We start from the raw sequence: 21,449 nt of genomic DNA on the forward strand, positions 1-21,449 counted from the left end.
GCTCGGTCATGCGGGGGGAGCTCGGAGTAGAGCCGCTACTCTTCCACATCTGTTCCGAATGCCTCCTGGGCGCCTCCCTGGGGGGGTGTTTCCGGCATGTCCCACCGGGAAGAGGATCCGTGGAAGACCCAGGACACGCTGGAGGGACTATGTCTCTCGGCTGGCCTGGGAACGCCTTGGATGGACTTTAACTTAGGCAGATGTTAGGTACATCTGTACTTTTATCTGCCTAGGTGTATCTGTACTTTTATTAAAGTAATGAAATACAGTACTTTGACCACCTGAACCAGTGAACGTTATCGTCTTAAAATGTCCATTGCTTTATCCTTTTACTAAGAGGGAATTTGTTGTGGTGTGACGACTCAGCCATGTCTATGTAATATTTTTAGCTCTACTTCACATGTGATGTGAAAGTGTCAACATAGACTTAGAATACATTAATGCAAGACGTTCCTCTGTATTGCACTTGCCACTTGTATACATTGCCCAGCCTTTTTCCACCTGAACAACCTTCCCAACACACTGATAAACCTGGGTGTGTGAACAGCTGCAAAGTGTCATGCCTCATTGCGTACCCTTTCCTCGTGCTGCTACCAATGCCGCTCTGAAAACCTCAGCGGTCTCGCCCTCCAGATTTAACGCACCCGTGACTGTGTTTGTTTTAAAGTAGACTGGCAAACTCACCTTTCATGATCAAAATTGATTAAAGGCTCACCTCTGGCTGGTGCAATAATAAAACTATCAGTGTGGGGAGGCGGATTAATTGAGTGAAAAGAGGAAAGCTGTGTGACTTTTAATCAGAGAAATGAGCGAGAAGAGCCTGGGTTGAATTGGTATTATGTTCGAGACAAATGTGTAGTGAACAATTGAATGATTTAGCAAAGCCATTATGAATACAGGGGTAATTAGACAGACTCTGGTTTGATTATTACAGACATCAATCAATTATTGAGTAACGTAAGTTGATGAAAAAGGCTGAAAAAACTATATTTTATAAACTGAAAATGTTATATTCTCCAAAAAACTAGTCCAAAATGGAATTTCTATGGCCTCATCTTTTGCTTTTGGACTCCTTCCTCACAGCAAATACATGATAATGCCATAATTTCTTGTTGAACTTGATGAAGACAGTGGTGAAAAAATATTTAGCAAACAAGTGGTGTGAGTATTTGCAACTGTGAACAGAGTAAGAGGCAAATGTGAAATAATTTAGCAATGTTGTGAACCATATTGTTTAGAAAGGGGCAACAGCTGAAGAAAAGAGAAAAAAGCTCTGCCCATTTGAATTTGTTTTCTTCATTTGAGCTCGATCATCAGAGACAGGTGGCATCCAACATGCTCCTCGCTGCCAAATTCCATCACATTCTTTAGAAGAAATAGCAGCTCAAAGCACTACAGACTGAAAACTGTTTGTTTCTTTGCGAAACATTATAGACCAATCAAAATGCGAAATACTTTGCATAAATACCTGCCCATAACAAAATGCCCTGCCCTTTTATGGCCTTGGTGTTCAAGTGAATGAAAGGTGACTGCGATTATTTTTTGCAGAAGATCCTTCGAGCATAACAAATATGTTTCCAAGCAACAGGCGGTGAAAAATGTTCTCTAGGAGCCAGTGCTTGGAGTAAATTGGTCTCCTGTCCAATTTTTCATAATTCCCTCCCTCTCAGTCTAGGAGATCATAAATTGCTTACACGTTTAAAGTTATTTAGACCAACAGAACATGCACAGTTTGATTACATTTATAAACCACTCAAAGTTGTATTTAGAGTATATTTGAATCATTTTTATTTTCCTGTGGACAACACGTTATTGTTTCGCTCCCCATGTCACAGTCCTTGCTTTTCGCAAAACGGTGACATACGTATGTAGGTTTCAGCAGTGTAACGAAGCCATTTTGAAACAAATGGAGGGGAAAAACACCTCTGCTCGCTATCATGAACTGCAGCTCTCCAGACGATGTAACGTAAAGGGGCCGGCGCAAATCAACGCTGTGGTTATCAACATGGAAGTAAGCAGGCTTACTTTTTAAACGTGACATTTTAGATAAATATTTGCAATTTAAGATGTCCAAAATACACCATGATCCACGAGCATTATAGATTCAAACTTTATAGAAGACAGAATCACAATAGGTCTTCTAGAGACAGAGAGAGAGAAAGAGAGACAGAGAGAGACAGAGACATCAAGACAGAGAGAGAGATAGAGAGAGAGAGAGAGAGAGAGAGAGAGAGAGACAGAGAGAGAAAGACAGAGAGAGACAGAGACAGCAAGACAGAGAGAGAGACAGAGAGAGAGAGAGACAGAGAGACAGAGAGAGAAAGAGAGAGAGAGAGACAGAGAGAGAAAGAGAGAGAAAGAGAGACAGAGAGAGAAAGAGAGAGAAAGAGAGAGACAGAGAGAGAAAGAGAGAGAAAGAGAGAGAAAGAGAGAGAGAGAGAGAGAGACAGAGAGAGAAAGAGAGAGAAAGAGAGAGAAAGAGAAAGAGAGAGAGACAGAGAGAGACAGAGAGAGAAAGAGAGAGAAAGAGAGAGAGAGAGAGAGACCGCAACCCTCAATTTGATCCCTTTTGTAAATGTAAAGTCGACAGGCGCTTTAACCCTCAGGGCGACTGTATAATGCTGCTGTTCATACAGTATGTACATGGACATGTTGCTGTTGATTACCACCCGGTGAGAATGGATTTCTCATTCGTTTACTTCAGGAGCCGTTAGGTTAATTGCAAAGCAGCGCACTCCCTCATCAGTTGATGATGGCTCCAAACCCACGAGAGGTAACAATGCTGTTACCAGTCATTGATTTTGGATAGTACAGTAATTAATAGAACAAGAGAACCTTGGAGTTTGCCCACGGATTGGAATTAGACTATTATTATCAGTTTACAATATATATTTTGGGTTGCATTAATGTATCTTTAAAAATGTCACACAACATTCCCTCAAATGGAAGTGTATATGTTTATTCCCCATACTGAGTTTTAAAGTATAAGGTTTATTATGAATATGGACGATGTGACTTGTGTGATGTAAATAAATATCAGTATTTAAGAAAGAGTATAGAAATAGATTTTACTTCCACATAAAGTCTGATTAATTTGATTAATTTGATTTATATTTGTATATCTATATTTGTCACAGATACTTCTTTGACTGGACAATGACCAGTCAATTACAATGTCATTCACTCTCTGCTCAGTAAGATGGCTTTGCAGGGTTTGGCTGCAGCATACACACAGGGAAACCAGTTTTGGTACATTTGTGGCTCTGAAAACTTGGTTAACTGGTAAAATGGTATTATTTGATCCATGTACAATAATTAATGTGTAGCAGATAACTTTTGTTATAGAATGACAATATATGAATATATCATCTGCATCAGACTAACTAATACAGGACTGATATTGAGCCAAGGTAATTTAATGGGACATGTTGTTTCAAGAACAAATATGCATTCATTATTATAACAATAAAAATGTCTCTGAAGCAGAGTATATCATATTCACTCTCCCATTAGTGGGAGTTTGACCAATTAATTACTGTGTACATTCTCAGGCAGGTCAAAAGGACTCAAATGCTACACACGATGGAGTAAACTCAAAAGGCAACTAAAACTCCTCTGATGGATAATGAAACAGGAATACCAAAACAGACTAAAGGTAACTAAAAGTGTCCCGGACTGGATTCCTTTATTTCAGGAAAAGTGAACAAATTAAAACAGGTTTCAGATCTGAGATCAGATGTATTAAACTAAAAGTGTCCCTAGCAGAGTAATATGAACAGGAGACAAGAAACACAAACTTCACCAGACTTCTTAAACAGGCTTGAATGTCTGTGACTGACAATCAAACAGAGAATGAAGGGAGATAGGGAGCATATATACCCTCCCATAGACTAAAGAAGGAATGAAGGGAGAGAGGGAGCATATATACCCTCCCATAGACTAAAGAGAGAATGAAGGGAGAGAGGGAGCATATATACCCTCCCATAGACTAAAGAAGGAATGAAGGGAGAGAGGGAGCATATTACCCTCCTATAGACTAAAGAGGGAATGAAGGGAGAGAGGGAGCATATATACCCTCCCATAGACTAAAGAGGGAATGAAAGGAGAGAGGGAGCATATATACCCTCCCATAGACTAAAGAGGGAATGAAAGGAGAGAGGGAGCATATATACCCTCCCATAGACTAAAGAAGGAATGAAGGGAGAGAGGGAGCATATATACCCTCCCATAGACTAAAGAAGGAATGAAGGGAGAGAGGGAGCATATATACCCTCCTATAGACTAAAGAGGGAATGAAGGGAGAGAGGGAGCATATATATCCTCCCATAGACTAAAGAAGGAATGAAGGGAGAGAGGGAACGTATATATCCTCCCATAGACTAAAGAGGGAATGAAGGGAGAGAGGGAGCATATATACCCTCCTATAGACTAAAGAGGGAATGAAGGGAGAGAGGGAGCATATATATCCTCCCATAGACTAAAGAAGGAATGAAGGGAGAGAGGGAATGTATATATCCTCCCATAGACTAAAGAGGGAATGAAGGGAGAGAGGGAGCATATATACCCTCCTATAGACTAAAGAGGGAATGAAGGGAGAGAGGGAGCATATATACCCTCCTATAGACTAAAGAGGGAATGAAGGGAGAGAGGGAGCATATATAACCTCCTATAGACTAAAGAGGGAATGAAGGGAGAGAGGGAGCATATATATCCTCCCATAGACTAAAGAGGGAATGAAGGGAGAGAGGGAGCATATATACCCTCCCATAGACTAAAGAGGGAATGAAAGGAGAGAGGGAGCATATATAACCTCCTATAGACTAAAGAAGGAATGAAGGGAGAGAGGGAACGTATATATCCTCCCATAGACTAAAGAGGGAATGAAAGGAGAGAGGGAGCATATATAACCTCCTATAGACTAAAGAAGGAATGAAGGGAGAGAGGGAGCATATATACCCTCCCATAGACTAAAGAGGGAATGAAGGGAGAGAGGGAGCATATATATCCTCCCATAGACTAAAGAAGGAATGAAGGGAGAGAGGGAACATATATACCCTCCCATAGACTAAAGAAGGAATGAAGGGAGAGAGGGAACATATATATCCTCCCATAGACTAAAGAGGGAATGAAGGGAGAGAGGGAGCATATATACCCTCCCATAGACTAAAGAAGGAATGAAGGGAGAGAGGGAGCATATATACCCTCCCATAGACTAAAGAGGGAATGAAGGGAGAGAGGGAGCATATATATCCTCCCATAGACTAAAGAGAGAATGAAGGGAGAGAGGGAGCATATATACCCTCCCATAGACTAAAAAGGGAATGAAGGGAGAGAGGGAGCATATATAACCTCCCATAGACTAAAAAGGGAATGAAGGGAGAGAGGGAGCATATATATCCTCCCATAGACTAAAGAGAGATTGAAGGGAGAGAAGGAGCATATATATCCTCCCATAGACTAAAAAGGGAATGAAGGGAGAGAGGGAGCATATATATCCTCCCATAGACTAAAGAGAGAATGAAGGGAGAGAGGGAGCATATATACCCTCCTATAGACTAAAGAGGGAATGAAGGGAGAGAGGGAGCATATATATCCTCCCATAGACTAAAGAGGGAATGAAGGGAGAGAGGGAGCATATATATCCTCCCATAGACTAAAGAGGGAATGAAGGGAGAGAGGGAGCATATATATCCTCCTATAGACTAAAGAGGGAATGAAGGGAGAGAGGGAGCATATATACCCTCCTATAGACTAAAGAGGGAATGAAGGGAGAGAGGGAGCATATATACCCTCCCATAGACTAAAAAGGGAATGAAGGGAGAGAGGGAGCATATATATCCTCCCATAGACTAAAGAGGGAATGAAGGGAGAGAGGGAGCATATATATCCTCCCATAGACTAAAGAGGGAATGAAGGGAGAGAGGGAGCATATATATCCTCCCATAGACTAACGAGGTAATGAAGGGAGAGAGGGAGCATATATATCCTCCCATAGACTAAAGAGAGAATGAAGGGAGAGAGGGAGCATATATACCCTCCCATAGACTAAAGAGGGAATGAAAGGAGAGAGGGAGCATATATAACCTCCTATAGACTAAAGAGGGAATGAGGGGAGAGAGGGAACATATATATCCTCCCATAGACTAGAGAGGCAATGAAGGGAGAGAGGGAGCATATATAACCTCCTATAGACTAACGAGGTAATCAAGGGAGAGAGGGAGCATATATACCCTCCCATAGACTAAAGAGGGAATGAAGGGAGAGAGGGAGCATATATACCCTCCCATAGACTAGAGAGGGAATGAAGGGAGAGAGGGAGCATATATATCCTCCCATAGACTAAAGAAGGAATAGAAAACAGAGCAGGGAGAAAAACACGAACAAGAACAGAAACACAGGATTGTGACAGACATATCTTTGAATTATGGAATCAACTGTTGTCTAGACTGCAATCTCAGACCAAATCTCTCATCTCAACTGTCGCTGTAGCTGGAGCAGCAGAAGAAAGCTGCTGGATATGGCCCTGGAGCACATCATGTTATCATTCCACTCAGTAAGTTTACATCTATGAGATTACCATCGGCTCTGATGCATTTCTGCTGAGTACAGGCTGAAATAACACAACGCAGAAATCACTGAAAAACAGGGAAGACAGATGTCCAGTGTAACTTTGCACAGCAAGAGTAATTCCTGGAAAGTTTGAGTTGACAAACTCAGGAGAATCCATCTTGTCCTGCTCTCGCTGTTGCAATTGGGCTCCACTCACCAGCTGGACGTATTGGACCAATCTTCAAGCAGTTTTGTAGTTTTAGGTGGGAAGCCAAACTGAACTGATAAAGGTTTCTACAGTGCAAAAACCCCTATAATGTGTTTTATGCTCTTTGGATGCTCATCTGGAAGGTTCCACAGTATGACATTAAACCATCTGCATGGAGACAAGCAGTTGGCTTTACCAGGCAACGGTTCAGCACAGATTTGTGAAGAAGCTTGCAAAATGCAAGATAAGTTTAATGCCATACTCTGGAACATTCCAGGAGACAAGCAGGTGACATAAACAGTTACATATTGTACCTTCACCTCCTCATTCATCCTCAAATATTTTTATTTTACCATTAGCCCTGGAGACTCATGCTATGCATTGCTGATTTCTCTGCAGCTTTAAAACCATATTTTGCATCAAGGTTATTAATTTCCTATTCAAGGCCACGTTTCACTGACAATACTGAAAACTAGAAAAGAAGAAAATGCATTTCCTTCAAAATGATGTCAGATAAGATAAGAAGTGTTTATCTTTGGTGGCAGAGCATTGAATATAACACATGAATACATTCTGTCAATGACAAAAAAGAACGTGGCTGTGCACACACACACACTCTTTACCGTATTCATACTCTAGTATGTTATAAATATATCACTTCAAATATATACCAAATTTAATCACAGATTTATTCATATTCAAATCATTTGCTTCTTTCTCTCATTGACAAAATATCTTCCATCATAAAGTCAAAGGCGGCTGGCAACAAAGGAAGTGCCGTTTCTACCATTTTCTAGTCTATTCACCACCATTTCTATACCAGGACTCTGCTTTCATTTTAAGCTCCACAAGTTTGTTTACGGTTGACTTAACAAACAAAACCAATGCTCTCATTTGGGGTGCACAGCGTGGGAGTGTGAAAGCGTGCCGTGCACAATGGCAGACATTTACATGACGGGCCTCTCGGTCATGCAGGTCGTTCCATTCCGATACTGAAGCAGGAGGATGCATTTGTGACACCCCCCCACAGCTTTACCTTTGCTGCTGTTATCTTCAACTGAATTACTGCTTGAGAATGGATTTTCTTTTATACAATGGAGGGAAAGGCTGCAATAGACATGGAATATATCACGGAAGAATGTTTGTTTACTCGTTTTCTACCTTTTAGTGAAAGTTAGAGCAAATCCAATTAAAAAGAGCCTGGTCAAAAATGTTTTAATTTAATGGATGCTATTTTTAACTAAATACCTCTTCACACACTTGACGCACTGTTCTTTCGTGGAAACCGGTGTGACCCCATTAGAGCCAAATTAAACTGAAAACGGACAGATTTATTATGCTGTAAAAGGGACATGACGCAGAACAAAAAAATAAATAAAATCGTTCCCAAAAGCACAAAACATCCACAAGAGATGAAATGGGGCTGAAGAACGTGTCTTATTTCTAAACCCATTAAGTGAACAGAACTGATGCCAAAATTCACTTGGCCATTAAATTTGAAAGAATCTGGAGCTCAGGTTGAAGTGGTGATTAAGAAGAATATAAAGGCCGTAGTCCAAGGACCTGTTTGAGTGAAGGCTGAGTGGATGGAGAGAGATGATGAAATGGGCACTGAAGTGGAAATTGTAGTGGTGGAGAATGAAACGAATCTTGGACAAGAAAAACTATCTCAAGTTGCCATTTGCAGAAACAAAGCTGGGTTGAGCTTCATTATAAATTCATTCATCTAGCTCTCAATAATGCTGCATATACTTATAAGTCTTCAGCAGAAACGTGTCTATTCAAATCCTGCTCCGGGCCATTCCTGTGTTTGAAGAACAGAAAAGTCAATAGTAATTTATGGGTGCACTGACATTACTTATACATTTAAAAGAAGCAATCCAACAATGCTCCTGATTCCCTCATACTGCGATGAATCAGTTAGTGTTGTGTTAGTAAAATCAATTCAAGTCATCAATTTCAATACCACTATGATACAATGTCATTTTAACACAGAATAATGGTCGTTTCTGTAGTTGTTTCCAAATGGTTTTATTGTTGTGATGACCAAGACCCAAGTGTCATTATCAATACCTGTTCAAATTAATATCTATGTATCAATACTTTGACAGCCCTAGAATCAGCACTGTGGACAGCAACAGTAGTGATGCCTCTCATATGTTGCTGCTCATTAAATGTTACTTAAAATGCATAAGATTAAACAAACCATTTCACTTTCAGTCCCATTCCATTTATTTTTGTTATGACAAAAGTCACAACGGCAGTTTCCTCGCAGGCTGAAGTTACACTTAAACATAGTGAACATGATAATACTCAAAATGTTGCCTATTTGTTCCTATTTTTGTTGGAGTGATGTTTATAATGTAACTCGCTGGTTGGACATGAGCAGCAGATGTGATATAGGTAGAGATATGCCACAACTTTTACCTAGCAACGATACTGTAAACAAAGGTAAGAATCCATATATATTAAAGTAATAATACCTGATAACAGCTGTATTTTGTTAAAAGATTGTTTGAACTGTCAGAAAAGTGTTTTTACGCTTATTGTTGACTTAGATAATTTACAACTTTTATTATTCATTTATTTTTTCTTCACAAAATTAATGCTTGACTGATATAAAAACTCGATATTTACCTAAGGGACTATGAAGTAATTAGAAAAACATGAGAACTTGAGTCATATGCACTAATAAGATAATAAGAACTAAATAAGCTAAACAAACAGAACTTCATGATGGTGATGGTGTGTGAGGCCAGAGAACACACACACACACACACACACACCTGCAGTATGGTTTACCTCACCACTAACACACAGCACGCACAATGAGCCTGTGGCCATTTGTTAAAATTTGGTAATAAATATCTTAATCCAAATAAATACACTGAGCTAAGATGAAAACCAGCTGTGATGTGTGTCAGCTTTCAAATTGTAGTTTTACTCTTCAGACATGGCTCCAGATGGAACAGACCAAATCCTAAAACCAAACAATTGAAAAGGTTTATTTATGTATATTCAACAGATGGCGATGTTTAACTGTCAGCCTCATAAAAATATGAATAGTATGTTCACATAAAGCTAATTGAAAAGATGACACAACTAGATCATCAGCTTACATTTTGTTCATTGTAAACGGCAATATTGATCTAAAATGTCTAAATAATAGAAACAGGTCCATTGACTTCCTGCCAAACTGATAAGCCCCGCCTCTTCACAGTGACATAGTGACACAGTGACAGTGACAAGCAGCAGTCATTTACCTTTTTTTTTATTTTAATTTTTAAAGCATACAACTCAACATTTGAATTTTTCTAACAATCACAACTAAGTACAATGATGTGGGCGGGGATAGGGGATAGGGGATAGTTTCTGAGCACTGGAGCCTCAAACATGCATGAATCAATCCAAATACGATTGAGTAAACGATTGCAGTACAGAATTTAGTCCACAAACAACGACTGCTTTTCTTTTGTAGTTTTCCGATCCCATGTAACGATAGTGATGTGGTTGTCCCGCCTGTCACGTGACTTTGCCCCTTAGCACTCCCCCGCGCCCTCGGTGAGCACATAAACACACATAGTTATGGTCTGATTGGCCGACATCAATGCACACACACTGCTGAATGGGCTCACGCTGGGGACCATTTTCAACAAGCTGCACTCCTGGAGCTTGTGGCTAACATGCAAGTTGAGTCAGTCAATGTTTTTCAACTCCCATGTCTTCATCACGTGGCATCTATCAAACGTGATGTTTTTAGCCTTGCAAGGAATTAGTCTGTAGGGCCCTACTGGGTGCTCACTTCAGTCTCTTAATCAGTTTGTTTGTATTTTGTGGGCATCACAACAAGTAGAACAATTTAAGTTCTGGACAAAAAGACTTTTAGGCTCAAATGGTTTCATGCCATTCTTGTTGTAGTGATAATAGAAATGGCGTTAAAGGGCATGAGACAACAAATATAATCTTGCTTAGTTTTCCCTAGTCGACACTTTGGGTGAAGTTTATCATTTTACCTCCTGAGACCGGCTTCTGTTACATAGACCTAGAAATAGAATTATAACAGATACAATATATTTTTTTGGGCTCAACATGTATTTTATTTACACTAGGGAACTTTCTCTATGTAAGCACTTAACTAAGTTGTAACATGTTTTATTCTGCTTTGCGTTTGCAAAATGTTTTAGAAACATTTAGAAACATTTTTTTTGAGTTTGTTCTGATTTAGGATCATTAAACAAGGGTCCTAACAAGGGTCCTAATTTGACAAAAAATAGATACAAATAATCATAATAATCTTCATCATAGCTCCATTGTTGTGTTTTCAACTTCCAAAAGTCACACGTTGTGTGATTGCTGTGATAGTAACTGTTGATGTCAATGTAATATATGAATGTAGCCCCTGAAAAAGAGCCTAAAAGAGTCCGTATGATACTGCTGTCATACTAGAAGTAGTATGAGATAGGGCAGGCTATTGTAGTATTGGTGTAGTACTTTATAGTAATAACATTACTTCTACTTCTTTACTTAATGAATTTCCCCATGTGGGACAATAAAGGATTATCTTATCTTATATCATCATCATTATTAGTAATAGTGTTTTTCAAAGAACCTCTCTTGTTTTGTTCAGTTCAGATGAGGTCTTGAGAAAGCAAAAGAACCAAAACAGAACATAAATGTTTTTGTTAGATAATTAAAGCTAATTAAAAAAGCCTGCCTCAAGGTTTTGCAGAACGTTTTAGCTGAAAAAACATTAGCGATAGTGTTGACACGTCGCACTCCATTTAAATATAAAGGCACTAATAAAAGCACAGCAAGGTTAAGCATGTTATGAAATTGCAACACAGATAAAAGCACTGTAATGCAATACAGAACGATAACTGTGCTACTGTACAAATGTCCCTCTAAATACAGAAAGTGCATCAGAGTCATTAGTTCTTAGCTCCTCGAGTAGAGAATTCCAGGGCTTTGAGGCCTTGCTAGAGAACGCTTCTGATCTGAACATATGGTGCTCATGTTTATTAGTCAACAGTCGTTCTGCTGAGCTCTGTACAATTTGAAGACGTCTCAGAGGTTTATGACTAACTGCATAAAAGAAACTACAATAATCTAAACGAGCAGGCAGTTTGCTTTAGAAGAGAGGATACATTCCAAAGACATTACAAGTGCAACATTTGTACTTGTAATAAAAGTAATGCAATAAATAAAAGTAGTACAAAAGTAACAAAATAACTTTTTGTATACATCAATGTCAGTAAACATTGTACAGGATATTCCTCACAATCAGATGTCCAGATTTAATAGATTTAGGGCATAATCTACACAAGCTTTAAAAGCACCCTCATGCCAGGTGAGTGTCGCTCTGATTAGTTTTTAACATGAAAACTCATCTTAAAATTCTTAAAATTTGACAAAACTCTATAAAATGTGTACAAAAGTGACCCAGGTGGAACAAGAATATGTGCATAACAGAATGTTATTCAAAAATGTCAAATAGAACCTTATCTTTCTACAGACGAGCTGTCTATTATATTCTGATTATGATAAATGCACACTATGGCCCCCATACTGAGGCCACAGAGGAATGAGGAGAGGTAGGAGCTATCGCTGACCACAAAGTCAATAAAAAGAGCTGCTGGAAATTACCCAGCACTTGACAGCGAGTGACAGATTTGAACAGTGCAGTCTCCAGCGGTCTTAATGGTCCCCACACAAATAAAGGCCCCAATAACAAACATGTACTAAGCTGTTAATCAGAATTTAATGAACTTACTGTCATCTCTGGTTGTTAAGCGGATTCCAGGCTATTGAGAAGAGTGCTGCAACAAAATATGAGCAAATTACCTTTGTGCACAGAGGCACATGGCAGCCCTGGGTTTGTTAGATTGAAGAGTGGAGAACATCATGAGTCTCTGTCATATTGGAGGTAAATGGATTAATTACATAACTTCACCAAAGAGAGTGTTTGAGGTTTGAAGTGGTACATGGCATGGGCAGGAAATTATCTCACATTTCTCCTCAGCTAATGGATTTTTGTCAGAGCTTTGTTCTGGGGCTGGGCAATAAGGTGATGAAAATGTAATCGTGATCCCATTCCCATGACAATATGCTGTTCTGTCAAAATGGTCAATATTTTGAATTTTTTGAACACTTTTCCTCACACACTATTGATCAGCCTCTGTAAGGAGTGAGTGACAGCTGGATTGAACCAATGTGACGGCTTTAGTTATCTCCTCAAAGCATTTGAAGATACAAATAATATGAATTGGGATGAAATTGAAACCATAATCTGTCTCCAAGAACATTATTTTTGGCATTTCGCCCACTACAAGCTGATAGATTTGATAGGGAGTACAATGGGAACTCTAATTTTCATGGTACATATATCATTTCCTACAAATCTTCCAGGAAAGACTTGAGGAAACAGATGAATTTGAAAGAGAAGGCCTGGTGCCACATTTGGAGAAGGAAACGTGGTCATGCATGTTGAGATGTTGCTGTGGGAGATGTAATGATGGAAAGTGAAGGTCGGTGCAGCTCTGTGTAACTGTGAAAGACGAGGAGGGGAGATCTGTTAGGTATTGGTAGCGTGAAGGTGGAATTTGCATAGTAAGAGAACCTTTATTTGTCCAACAATGGAGACATTTCCGAGTTTAAAGAACTGCAGAATAAAACTAAAAACTAAAAATATGCAGTCAAAAATCACATCAAAGAAAAGAGCTCTTTAATCCTCAGGCCTTCCTGGAACCACTTTTCCTGCTGTCCTTTTGTCTTTTCTAATAATAGAATGATATTTGTACCTGGTGTTTATAAATACACACATTTTGTATTCCTAGAATCAATGGCTTCAAGTGGAAGAATGATTTTGTCCACTTTTGGTAAAATATTACTAATAATAGTCTGGGTCCAGTAATATCTGTAGAAACTGTGAAATGTTTCAAAGGGTAACAATGAACATGAACCCACTTTTTATGATCAACAAACCTGCTACACATTTGTCTCTTTTTTTATTTTAAAGTTTAAAAAATGGAAGAATGTGAGTTTTGCTCTTATAGAAATAACACCAAAACTAAAAGATGATCAAAAAACCTCCTCTACGTTATTTTTGGTAGTCTGGCCGGTATACCTGCACAAACTAGAATCACTTTTCATCCTTTACATAGGAAATACATCATATTTTACATTTTTTACGCTTTACAAGAGTACAACTTTATCCATGCTAAGAAAATGGGTTAATAATTAAAAAAGACCCAATTTTTTTAAATCTTGCATGGAATATGTCAGTAGGAGCTCATGTCATAAAATGGATGAAAAAGAAATTTTAAGGAGGCCCTGCGAGGTACTTAAATCCAATCGGAGTGCAACACAAAAGATCAAAACACACAATAGGTGTGTAAACGTTCATTCTAAAATCGAGGGCAAGTCAGAATTCTATGGTAGAATTTGCCTTTAACGTTCAAAGTGCAGATGGTTTGGCCTGGTTTATAGCTCTGTAATTACCTTAAAGCCACATCAAACACAGTACACAAAGTTCAAAATACTCATCACAAGTAAACTTGTGAAATTACACTTTTCACAATAGCTTAAAAATAATTACCATTATTAAACCCCAAAGGCGTGATTGTTGTCAATTGAATGGCTTTGAATGTTTAGAGGCAATTACTAACAAACCATAATAAGGTTTATTATGGTTTATTATGGATATTCCTCTGAAAAACTGTTAATTGCCCATAGAGTTATGCAGCTCCAACTGAAAGTATGTCATCGCATTCTGTTATGAACGCAACCAAACAAATGAGCAAATAACAGTCGCACAGGGCAAAATGTGAAAACGAAACACATCATCTAGATTTATTAGAGGGATTACAGGATATATAGTATTGGAGTAAACAGTATGAAACAGAATAAATCAGCCGAGTTGAGTGAGGCGTGCTGAATAAGTGTTTGTGTTCCTGTCGTGGATTTAGACTGGAGCTTCATTAGTGGCTTTGATTTTCTCTTTATCGTATAATGACACTCAGGAGAGCTGTTTCAAAGCCCTGACCTTATCTCAGAATTCACATTGAGTAATGATTAGTGAAATGATTAGTTGTGCTTCATTCTTGATACAACCCATCTCTTCATGTTATAACTGCCAATAAGGTTCATTTTGGCTTACATGTTTTGTTAGTATGTGACCAAAAAAACAAAAAACAGGGGTTTTGTTTAATTTAATGAAGTTAGCCTAGTTTGCTGAAAGTATCTAAATCAGAAAAAGCTTTGTGATAAAACCTTATCAATGCTCGTCCAGTGGTGGTTTGGTGAAATGTGTGTCTAGAAAGATATTTCAGTTATTCAGTCCTGTGACTTGTCTCACTACTGTGAGATTTCTCTAAACCATTCTGATTTGCTCATATCTAATTAGATATAAAGGTGTGCAGGGATAACCGGTGCTTTCATAAGAGTGTTGAGGCTTGAGAGCTCTTGTCCTCTCTGAAATGAGCCACTTTAGGCTTTCTGACTCATTCGCTGCTACGGCAACAGCAGATAATTCCCCCAGAGGCTCCAGTGCACCCATTATCCTGCATTGTTAATAAATGTTTTTAGTACTATAGCTATCTGGTATTCATGCACACAAACACTATGACTGTCTTATTAGTATTATTATTTTTTAAAGAATAACCATAGAACATAGAACACTACAGAACCAAACAACCAGAGAGCGAAAATGAAAATAAGAATACAAGAATACTTAAACTAAACACCAATAGAAAACAAAATCGCAGTCCTACTTAGTCCAAAGTCTACAAACTTTCTCCAATTTCAAATTAAGAACATTTGTCTTATGTCTATTACTATGTCAGTCCAGTCCTTGATCGTTGGTTTGAATTCAATTCCATTTATTTAGCAGCGGTTGTCTCGGAGGGCGAGCTTGGTGAGGCTGATATCATCCATTTCATTAATTTAACATTTTTAGGGCATGTTTTTTTTATTTAATTCAAATTAAATCTTCAGTATTTGAGTGCTCTGAAAGTAAATACAATGAATAACTATTACAATTAGTATTTGTATTTTATTTATTTATAAAGGAACAACATATTAACGAACACTATACATGGAAATAAGATCATAGCCGACATGGCTCATTTCTGAATTCAGTCCCTTGGCAGGCTGATTCTGTTCTTTCTAGCTCACAGTGGTAAACTATTTTAGAGGCAAAATATTGAGCATGAAATTATACTGCATTGAGGATTGGAATATCACCCATCGGCTCATTTTGCTGTCTTTTCTGTGTGTACAGTACAATAGCATTCTGTGTTTTGTGTTTTTATAGATACACCAAAATGAAAACAGCCACCAACATCTACATCTTTAACCTGGCTCTTGCTGACGCCTTGGTCACCAGCACGTTGCCGTTCCAGAGCGTGAACTATCTGATGGGCACGTGGCCGTTTGGAGACATCGTGTGTAAGATGGTCATCTCCATCGATTACTACAACATGTTTACCTCCATCTTTACCCTCACCACCATGAGCATTGACCGCTACGTCGCTGTGTGCCACCCGGTCAAAGCACTGGACTTCAGGACACCCCGAAATGCCAAAATTGTCAACATATGCAACTGGATTCTCTCTTCTGCTATCGGTTTGCCTGTTATGTTCAAGGCCAGGACTCTTCCCACGTGTAAGTACACATTAAATTAACCTAAATAAAATGTGGTTTATTGTACTTACTGCAAATGGTAGTGGATGTATTCATTCATACCAGAAAATGTTGGTTTATTTGGACAAAGTGCATTTGTCAAGTATCTTTGTCCACTGCAAATTATTGACCCCATCTTAAACCCTTTGTAGACTTAACGTAAGAACAGAATAGGTTGTGTTCATGTTCTACAATCCCTATAGCTTAAACTGAATTGGGGGTCAGATGTTATTCACTGTTTAACCGGCCAGTCCCCCGGAAGAGTTGGAGGAAGTGTCTGGGGAGTAGGAAGTCTGGGAGTCCCTGCTTAGACTGCTGCCCCCGCGCCCGGCCCCGAATAAGCGGAAGAAAATGGATGGATGTTTAACCGTCACATTGCAAATTTACTGTCCTGGTTTATGATTCAAATCTCTGGAATTCCTAAGTTATTCACATGAAACAAAAGCTGGCAACAAGGTTCAACTTCTTCATTGACAACAAAAAGAAAACAAATGTTTTCAAAATGTACTGACAAATGATGATGATGGTCAGTTGAAAGGACTTCAAGCCATGAGATTAATACAACAAGTTTGTGGAGATGTTCCCAAACAAATAATTACACGGTTCAACAAAAAAAACGGTGACTTTCCCACAGAGTTACACGGGCCCTTAACCTCCATCTGAATTTATGGCATGAGCAGGTACTAGAATGTGACCACAACCAATATATATCTGGAAAAGTAATTGCAATTGAACTTAAATTCAAATGTTAATGGTTGCTTTTTGCAAATTAAAAACAAAACGTTTCTTACATGCGAGCCCACATGGAGCCAGGAGAAAAAGGTCCAAACATGCATGAGCACTAAAGATTCAAGTCAGAGAACCTCTGGTCATGGGGGGTTCACAGAGGGAGACGAGAGCCTCTGGTCATGGGGGGTTCACAGAAGGAGACGAGAGCCTCTGGTCATGGGGGGTTCACAGAAGGAGACGAGAGCCTCTGGTCATGGGGGGTTCACAGAGGGAGACGAGAGCCTCATGGGGGGTTCACAGAGGGAGACGAGAGTCTCTGGTCATGGGGGGTTCACAGAGGGAGACGAGAGCCTCATGGGGGGTTCACAGAGGGAGACGAGAGCCTCTGGTCATGGGGGGTTCACAGAGGGAGACGAGAGCCTCTGGTCATGGGGGGTTCACAGAGGGAGACGAGAGCCTCTGGTCATGGGGGGTTCACAGAGGGAGACGAGAGCCTCTGGTCATGGGGGGTTCACAGAGGGAGACGAGAGCCTCTGGTCATGGGGGGTTCACAGAGGGACAGAATGAGGCACAATGCTCTTTTGCCAGGAAACTACAGAATAAGTTAATTGACTTCTAAAAATGCTGATTAAAACATCCAAATTAACTCAAAATTGTTGTACGAGTCATTTGTAAGAAAATGAAAACAAAGCAGAAATGTTTACATCTCTTGTGAGGTGAACCACGTTCCCCCGCTGGCCTTGCACTAACAAACTGCTCTCTCTGTGTAATTTAGCTCTGTAACTGTTTTATAAAAGTGGCTTGTTCTTGGCTGGTGCCTAATACATTTGTCTGTGTGCTGTGGATTCCTGCCGTGTTGCCACGTCGCTTCAAGAGGGTTTTAATTGCAACAGTTATAGACAGAAAATTGGCAGTGAAATTACTGAGCCATGATATATTACATTCACTGAGGAAGAGCAACGGGAGTTTACAGATCAAAATCACAGCGGTGGAGCTCGGAGAGAGGCGCGAAGGGAGCGTTTGAGGAAAAATCTGCAAAAAATACTCTTCTTCTCGGTGTGCCTTGAACAATGGCCTTGTGGGTAAACAAGATGGATAGTTTTGAAACTGCGTAGCCGTGAAACAAGTAGTCATTGTATGGATTGGAAAGTCTATTAATTCAAAATTGTGTAGAAATTGTGGAAAGCAGTTTAAGCTCGGGGAAAATATACGGGAAAAACAATGAATTTAAGTTGATCTCATTCAACCCAAGGTGTTTTTTTATTGTTCGCCTGAAAACTTAGTAATGCTTTACACTCCATGTTTTGGCTAATGGTTTATCAAAACACAAAGGCTTTTGGTTAATGCTTTATAAAAAAAAAAATAAGTTATAATAAGCTATATAACTTATAACTATAAATGCTAGTAATTGCCTAAGTTCTTATAAAAAAACCTTTTCTTAAAACATTACCAGAAACTCTTGAAAAATGTAGTTGTAAATCCATTTTCAATTCTAATGACTGTATCTCTTCCTATAGCCAAGAACAGTGTGGACTGTGCACTGGAGTTCCCTCACCCGTCCTGGTACTGGGACACCCTGATGAAGATTTGCGTCTTCATCTTCGCCTTCATCATGCCCGTCCTCATCATCACTGTGTGCTACGGCCTCATGATCCTGCGCCTGAAGAGTGTGCGCATGCTGTCCGGGTCTCAAGTGAGCCAAAAGCCTTTGTCTTCCACCAACACCAGATGCATAAATGATGAGAGGATCAGAATTAGCATAACAAGGATTTTAAAATGTCATTCAGTTTTTATGCCTATGATTTCCATTAAAAAAAGGAAAACAAAACACACTGTGGCTCAGCGGTAGAAGCAATTAAGGGAATGTGATTTGAGCCCAAAGTGTAGCGTCTAGTTGGCTTAAGGCTGTGTTCCAATTCAATTATGCCACTTTGCCTGACAAACAATATAAATGATTGGTTGTTTCCTTTTAGCATTTAGGGTCATGTTCTGCATAAATCTGAATAAAGCCTTCCACTCTGCCTCCTGCCTCTTATATCCTTTTACCAACACATTTCATTTTCTTACAAAAAAGTGCAGAACCAGCCATTTCAATCTGGGCTCACTTCCCTACGTTTTATGATCCTATCCATCCTCATTTTTAACATCTTCAGTAATGTGTCCTTTTTTCTGTGGCCTCAAAAAAGTCCTCCAGTTTTCAGTTTGTAGAAAATATTTTGTCTTCCTTTTTAGGAGAAAGACAGAAACTTGCGTCGGATCACCCGCATGGTCCTGGTTGTGGTGGCGGTCTTCATTGTGTGCTGGACGCCCATTCACATCTTCGTCATCATCACTGCTCTAGTGACCATCCCCAACTCCACACTGCAGTCTATTACCTGGCACTTCTGCATCGCCCTGGGCTACACAAACAGGTAACTGCAGACACATGTGCAGGAGCTCATCAATGATCCACCAACGACTTCTCAAACCTGCTCAAATATTTACCCTTGGCAAATGTTTCGGCTTTCAGAGTTTTGGTATCCGCTTTTTAATAATTTTTTTTTACCCATAACAGGCTTGCTTCAATAACAGTGGGTTCTTTTCTTTCTCTGAGTAAACCTGCATTTAACAATGTGGTGGGAAATGAAAAGGATTCCGTTGTCAAGGCAGCTTTAGTTAAACAACAAAAAAATTTCAGTAAATCTTTTGATGCATTTTTTGTGTTAACTTTGTCCTTGTCCTTGTCATCCACAGCAGTTTGAACCCAGTGCTCTATGGATACCTGGATGAGAACTTCAAAAGGTGTTTCCGTGAGTTTTGCACCCCCAGTCAGTCTGTGTTGGACATGCAGAACTCCAGAACCGGAGCCAACAGCCGCAAGATTCCCCAGCGCGAACACAACACCGCCAACACCGGGGAGCGGTCCAATCAACAGGTATGACATCATAAGATGTCAGTTTCAAATGATGAGACGGACCATCGCCAGCTATCAGGGATTCAAGTTCACTTTTGACTGTCCCAGTTTTGGGATTTGAAAAAAAAAATCCGTTATACCAGAGAGGTGTAGAAAAGGTAGTTGAATTGAATCTGAAGTGGAAATATCACGTATTTTGGATTATGAACTACTTTTGGAGTTGTCCATGATGTAGAAATATAAAAAGCTTTGCAAAAGTTGATCTCTGTCTTTTTTTTTTATCAAGGTCGTTCATAATAAAAAACAAAAAAATAAGCAAAAATTGTAATCCATGTGCCCAGACCGGCGTGATAAAAGGAAGATTGACATTAGTATGTGAAGGACTCTTCTTGACACGAGTGCCCTTCTCTCTCCGGCAGGTATGACTAGCCTTGGAGGGGTCGTCAGTGGACACTCGCTGCTGTAGCGGTGCGGCTGCGACCCCCGATGACCTCCAGTCTGAGGTCACCCAGGTCACGACCGGCCTCTGAACACCTCATTAGGTGATCCATCGAACCAACTCCTGCATGGCTGAGAGAAGACATGGCTTTACACCCAGAGTGCAAGGTGGACAGAAACAAGTGTAACAAGCAAACAGCAAAGGAAGTGTGCACTATTTCTGTTGATACTGGGAAGAGTATTTAAAATGCAAACAGGCAGATTCCCCTCACACTGAGTAGCGGCTTGCCTTGAACTGATGAAATCCGCCCCCACAGCAGGGCTTGAGTGGCCCTCGTTGGAGCTTCTTTCGCCACTCCCAGCTCTCGACTTAATTTCCATTCTCATACAAAGAGAGGCCCATTGATTATCGAATGTTTTCAGAGCACATCTTGTTTTGTTCCTCTTATGAATCTACAAGTACATGTGCTGTGAAATCTGTGGACTTACATGTGATTTAGATGTTGTTTGAGCTTTCATTGGTTTCTTACATTTCATTTTCATTGTATAGGATTTAACATAAACATTTAAATTAAAGTCTAATTTAAAGTTGTACAATCTGGACCAGAACCAACAACAGTTCTCCACCCAAGTGAGACAATTATTCTTTGGAGTTTGCTGATTGTTCAACCAGAACAAGCATTGATGTTTACTATTCACCACAGTTTCACTTTTGACAGAAACTATAGACTGAGCTGTGATTTTCTGGTCTAAAAAAATGACTGATAACAAAGTAAGTATCTGTATTTTTTACTTCACATGTAAATGATCATAATGTTCTGTCAGATGTATTTTAATTCACTGATCAGTGACAGCACAAAGGGGCTTCAGTGTCAAATAAAAACACAACGTGATCAGGAAGAAAAAAAACAATAACTATGTAAAAGTGTTGCTTGCTTTACCACCCTTTAACTG

At 39.5% G+C, this 21,449-nt stretch overlaps 1 protein-coding gene across 1 annotated transcript in view; it reads left to right on the forward strand.

Moving 5' to 3' along the window:
- Window positions 1–20,993, forward strand: part of oprm1 (opioid receptor, mu 1) — a 32,017-nt gene extending 11,024 nt beyond the window's left edge. Inside the window, exons 2-6 of the mRNA XM_072437551.1 lie at window positions 16,068–16,417; window positions 18,682–18,857; window positions 19,397–19,575; window positions 19,898–20,078; window positions 20,477–20,993. Of these exons, the coding sequence (XP_072293652.1) occupies window positions 16,068–16,417; window positions 18,682–18,857; window positions 19,397–19,575; window positions 19,898–20,078; window positions 20,477–20,482 (892 nt within the window). The 3' untranslated portion in view covers window positions 20,483–20,993. The remainder of the gene's footprint in view (window positions 1–16,067; window positions 16,418–18,681; window positions 18,858–19,396; window positions 19,576–19,897; window positions 20,079–20,476) is intronic.
- The last annotated feature ends 456 nt before the right edge of the window (window positions 20,994–21,449 follow it).

This window comes from Eucyclogobius newberryi, unplaced genomic scaffold, assembly GCF_026437365.1.
Source record: "Eucyclogobius newberryi isolate DKJ021-1_F unplaced genomic scaffold, fEucNew1.0.hap1 SCAF_8, whole genome shotgun sequence".
Classification (NCBI taxonomy): Eukaryota; Metazoa; Chordata; class Actinopteri; order Gobiiformes; family Gobiidae; genus Eucyclogobius; species Eucyclogobius newberryi.